Source organism: Magnolia sinica, chromosome 9 (assembly GCF_029962835.1).
Source record: "Magnolia sinica isolate HGM2019 chromosome 9, MsV1, whole genome shotgun sequence".
Lineage (NCBI taxonomy): Eukaryota > Viridiplantae > Streptophyta > Magnoliopsida > Magnoliales > Magnoliaceae > Magnolia > Magnolia sinica.
Window position 1 is genome coordinate 80,847,576 of NC_080581.1, and position 6,000 is coordinate 80,853,575.

At 41.7% G+C, this 6,000-nt stretch overlaps 1 protein-coding gene across 1 annotated transcript in view; it reads right to left on the reverse strand.

The window, feature by feature from the left end:
- The window catches only part of LOC131255840 (indole-3-glycerol phosphate synthase, chloroplastic-like), a 28,315-nt gene extending 22,543 nt beyond the window's left edge, over window positions 1-5,772 (reverse strand). Inside the window, exon 1 of the mRNA XM_058256724.1 lies at window positions 5,576-5,772. Within this exon, the coding sequence (XP_058112707.1) occupies window positions 5,576-5,743 (168 nt within the window). The 5' untranslated portion in view covers window positions 5,744-5,772. The remainder of the gene's footprint in view (window positions 1-5,575) is intronic.
- Window positions 5,773-6,000: the final 228 nt, after the last annotated feature.

Consider the following 6,000-nt stretch of genomic DNA (forward strand, 5'->3'; position numbering starts at 1 on the left):
AACATGAAAAGTGTTTAGAAAAATTAGGAGAAAAACGTGGTTAAGCCACATAGGACACTTATTATAAATAGAAATTTTAATATTTATAGTAAGTTACGAATTTTAGGGAGTTTTAGTTATAGTTTAATTCCTAAACTTATTTCAAGTCTTGGTATCCCTATTTAAAGGGTTGTAGACGCATTTATTTCATCTATCAATATTTAACAAATTTATTTCGACTTTCTAGAATTATTTCTAGTTTCTATTTTTCCTCGTGGATTCGAGAGGCCTCTGTGAGGAGTCCAGAGAAGCTTCGTGGATTCGAAGTAGTTATCCCCCCTGAGGAAGACGGTGATCGATCTCATCACATTCATCCCTGCGTCAAAAAAGGACTGAAATTAATGCTCCGGGAAACTAGGTGATGGAATTTAAAATGAAAAAAAAAAAATTTGCTATTCATAAATAAATTGATGGAAAACAGAACTGGTGTTTCTGAAACGAAAGCGAGGCAACATTGGAGGTCATTAGAAGGGCGAAGTTAGATATTATGGGAAGCTTAAAAGCTCTTGGTCTGTATTTTTTCTTTCTTGATTAAGCTTTTGCCATTGTCCTGTTTTTGTAGTGTTTTTTACACTCTTTTCTATTAAAAAAAATATCATTACCTTTCAAAAAGAGAAAAAAATAAAATAAAATTGAAGAATGGAATATCAATGAAGAAATAAATGTTATATCAAATGAGATGACTTAATGAATTTAGAAACTGGCAAAAGAGGTTTTCGAGGTATCTATAGGGAAAAGCCAATCATACAAGTAAACTTGGTGGTGGAATGACAACGCAAAAAAAGCTTCTTTTTTTTTTTTTTTGAAAGATGACTTTATAGAATAGAAAGAGAAAGGGGCAGATACAAAAGAGAAAACAGGGGGGGAAACGAGATAGCCGAGCAGGCAATCAAGCCTTCAAAAACCAAGAAAACAGAAATCAAAATCCTTAAATCCTACTACATAGACCAGCCACTCGATCAGCAGGCGTTTGGCTTTGCTGGCGATCACCGACGCAAGGGAAGCAGAGTCCCTGAAGCACCTGTTGTTTCTCTCTTCCCAGACAGCCCACCATATGGCTATGAGAGCCATGCGCAAGATCTTAGTCCGATTTTTACAAAGGTTGAAACCATGCCAGGATTTGAGAAGGTGCGTGACTGAGGCTGGGATGCACCAGGACAACTTGAATCGTGAGAGAAATTCTGCCCATATAAGAGAAATAAAAGGACAGAACAGGAGGAGGTGATCGACTGTCTCTTCGTTCTTCATGCAACATAGGCAGACATTGACAATCTGCATACCTCTTTTTCCAGAGATTGTCCACCGTGAGGATCCTTCTGTTTCCCACTAACCAGGCGAAAACTGTGTACTTCGGCCGGGGGGGGGGGGGGTTACCTCGAGAAACTAACCAGGGAGAGATCAGGAGAAGGTGGGGGCCCTTGGTCGAGCCTGTAGTAGAGGGACCTGACAGAAAAAAGGCCCAATTTTTCCCCCCTCCATTGTAGAGTGCCCTGATTCGTTGGGGAAAGGGAGCTCGAGTGAATGCGCTGGAGAAGGCCCACATACTCGTCAATCTCCCAATCCTGGAGGTTTCTCCGGCACCCCACATTCCACTGGATGGCATTGTCTATGTGGGAGTAACTGTCAGCTACAAAGGTAGCGGGGTTTGACGAGATACGGAAAATGTTGGGGAAGTCGATTTTCAGCGGAGTGTCGCCCATCCAAATGTCTTCCCAGAACTAAGTTTTTGCCCCACTACCTATCGAAAATCCGATGCCCGAGAAGACCACCTTCTTCAGCGAGAGAATACCTTTCGATAGAACCGAGGCCCTGCAATGAGATGTATCTTTGGTCCACCAGCCACCAATCAATCGCCCATACTTTCCTTTAATAATTGTGTTCCATAGCCAGTCATCTTCCGTGCCCAACCTCCAAATCCATTTTCCCATTAGAGCTAAGTTCATTTTTTTGAGATCTCTGATGCCTGTCCCACCACGACTGGGCCTCTGACAGACCTGGACCCATTTGGTGAGGGGGAATTTCTTGGCATCATTGCAGCCATTCTAGAGGAAGTCCCTCCTAATTTTTTCGAGTTTAGAAACCACTGTTGTTGGGCATTTGAGGGACATATAATAAACTGGCAAGTTAGACAAAGTAGCCTTAATCAAGGTAATTCGACCACCTAAAGACAGATATCTGAATTTCCATCTGGCCAAGAATTTTTCGAATTTGTTGATGACCCTGTCCCAAATAGAGGTAGGAGGTTGGCCTACGCAGAGCAGAAGACCGACGAAGGTGAGAGGGAGCGAGGCAGGAGAGCATCCGAAAGAAAGAGCAAAGGCCTTTACCTCCTCGTCTTCTAGGTTGACACCGAACATCTTTGATTTGGATAAATTGATTCTTAGGCCTGAGACTGCCTCAAAGCACCTAATCGTGGTGCGAATATTGTCGACCTTGATCGGATCAGCATCGCTGAAGATGAGAGAATCATCTGCGAACTGGATGTGGGAAATCGGGGAGGGAATCACTCTAATTCTGATGTTGCGGAGAATACCAGCGTCTTGGCCTGCCTGGAGCATTTTCGATAGCGCTTCTCCAACTAAGAGAAAGAGGAAAGGGGATAAGGGATCTCCCAGGCGGATGCCGCGGGAGCTTGAGAAGAAGCCCTTCAGAGAGCCATTCACCATAATGGAGAAGTGCGCAGAACGTAGACATTCTCCTATCCATCTGCACCATTTGTCAGGAAAACCCATTCGTCGCATCATGTACTGGACGAATTTCCAGTCAACATGGTCATAGGCTTTTTCTAAATCTAGCTTGCAGCATATCGATTTTGAGCCGTCTTTTGAGCTAGAGTGGAGGCATTCATTGGCGATCAACGCACAGTCGACGATCTGTCTTCCTGGGATGAAGGCACATTGGTTGGGGGAGATGATCGAGCTGATGGAGAGCTTCAGACGATCGGCGAGCACTTTTGACAATATTTTGTAGGGACCTCCGATCAGGCTGATGGGTCTGAAGTCAGAGAGGGAGTAGGCACCCAGGAATTTGGGGGTTAGGGCTATGAAGGTGGCACCCAGGCCTTTGGAGAGGATACCTCTATTGTGGAACTCTTGAAGGAAAAGCATCAAGTCAGTCTTTATCACTTCCCAGAAAGAGATGAAGAAACAGTTGGGAAAACCATCAGGTCCCGGGGCCTTGTCACTACTGAGGGATGACAGAGCAGATCTAACTTCAGCTTCAGAGAAAGGAGTAGTAAGGGCATCGATCACTAGGGGTGAAAGACTGTCAAACTCAAGGAGGTCTAAGCCCGGTCAGTCCCAACAATTTGCTCCGAGCAGGGAGCTGAAAAAAGCTATTAACGAGTAAAGTTCATGTTTCAAAGCCCAAAAATGGACTAAAAACAATGAAATGTTTGAACTATCTAGAAATGCCAAAAAGATTGCTAACAAGGTAGTAAGTGAGGTTGAACTTGAGGTTTATGATGATCTTAACAATAGATTGGGGATGAGAAGGTGAGAAAGTGATGTAGGACCGATGCATGAACTCAAATATTGATGAGATCAGTCAGCAAAATTAACTTAATTAATAAAAAAACACAAAACTTATAATCATCATCACAAATATCAAAATCCCAAGAGAAGATCATACATAATTCTAGCCCAGGTTACCAAACATCATCCTACAAGACCATTGAATAAAGGAAACTAAGATCTAATAGATGTAGGGACATCTAAATAGCCTAGGGTAAAGAATATTTCAAAGAAGAATATCGAATACTACTTGGGGTGAAATTAGGGTTTAGGGAATTTAGGGAAAACTTGGAAAATTAGGGATTTATAGGTTTAGGGTTAGGGTTTAGAAAATGGAGAGTAGGGTTTTGATGTAAGGGTAATGGAAAGCCAAAGAGACAAGAGTATGGCTGTACGCCAACCCTATGGGTTCACACGTGTGTCCGTACGATCACACGTGTGGGCTAGGTTGTGAGGGTTTGGGTCTTTAGGGTTTGGTTCATCGATTGGTGTGGAAGGGAGAAGGATTTGAAGAACGATGAAAGTTTGGGATTGAGAAGATCGAAGAACTAGAAGAATATCTCGAGAGTTGATGAAGGGATGGGAATGTGGGGATAGATGGAGACATCGCACCTCTGTTAATGAATATTAGCTTTGCACCAATCTCCCTTCCAATTCACATGGAAGACATCTTTAAATCACATGAAGATGGAAGAAGAAGCAAAGGACCTTTTCTCCTTTTTTTCTCAAAAACCCTCATGAAGAGAGGTCACACACCCACCCCTCTTTTATAGCTTCAATAAATTTCAAAAATTACAAATTCAACCCTATCTTATGAAATTTGATGAAAATGACCCTAGTCTAAAGAAAATCAACTAAACCACTCATAAGGTGTCCAAACATAAAGTAATCATAAACTAAATCCTAAAAGATGATAAAATCTAAAAATTGATGAAGACGATCCACGATCAATGGCCCGATCATGTGATCCATGCAATCCAATGACCCGATCGTCACGTCCCTCAAATCCGACGGTCCAACCCCCTCCCTAAAGCAGCCCATGTGCATCTTCTTAGTGTGGGGTCTTCCAGATGCATGCACATGGGGTCTTCAACTTCATCATAGGTACTTGCCTAGCCACAGAGAAATCGGTGCGGCCCGCCTCCTCCTCTGATACATACGTAAAGGTGTACGTAAAGTGATGTCCTCATCAGAAAGACGTCTTCAAACTTGAAAAATATGAAAGAGAGGAAGAGTAGGGACCTAGATCATATTAGATGCATCAAGAGCAATTACCAAAGGTACTAGTTAAGACGATGAGATCAATGAGCGGAGGTGAAGCTATTTTCAGAACTTGTTAAATGGCAACCACTCAAAAAGCATAAAGATAGAAGGAACCACAAACTCAAATAACATAGGAGGCCACAGATACTTTCATAGGATTTAGATATCTTAAGTGAAAGAAGAGTTGAAAAAGATGAAATCAAGAAGGCCCTCAGATGAAATGAAAATAGCAATAGAGGTTTCGAAGCGTATGGGAGATACCGGGTTATTTTAGTTGATACGGTTGCTCAATAAGATTGTAAGATTGAAGAAAATATCAGATGAATAACAGAAAAATACCACGGTACCTATTTATAAGAACAAAGGAAACAAAGAGTTGCACTAATCATGAGATTAAATTTATGAACAATACTGTGAAATTTGAAAGAAAGGGATTGAGGCAAAGACTAAGGCGTGAAACGAATAGATCAGAAAACCAACCATGTGGGTGTACGAAGTCTATGTACATCTTAGACTACATGCGTTTAAAATGGTGATTTCGTTTTACCTCCGAATCCCGCCTGTAAACAACTCCGTATTCGGATGAAATCCGATCGATATATTCGATGGGATGGCTCGAATCTCGAGCTACTCAATACTAAGTTAGGAGGCTTCTAACCATACAGTGATTTATTGCAAAAATTACGAATTTTTACTAAACATCACATCACATTAGCATAATCCAAACAGTCCATGGGTGAATTGGGGGTGGAATTACAGACCTTTTGAGCTCGAATGCAGCCGAGAGAAGCCCTCTTTGGCCCTTTCTCCATGAAATTCGCTGCTGGAATTAAGTTTCTAGGCATGGAATTCTGTCTGCATTTTAGGGCAGAAATGTTAAGAAATGAAATTCTATGAGGGGAAATAATGGAAGAAGAAGCTGCCTCCATTTGAAATTCACAGAGAGCAAGAGAGACGAAAATCTTCAGACCTTTTAAAGCGAAGGAGTTGGGTTTAAATTTGTGTAGTCCGCGGGACGACGGAAGTACATGTGACCACCTCATATTGAATATATCGTAATTCATCCGGCAACATGTGGTTATTCATACGTACGCACTCAAAATATACACTTGATATATAATTAAATAAAATCCAACCGTCCAAATCGTGGATACCAATTTACATAGTTCATAGCCTTAAAATAAGA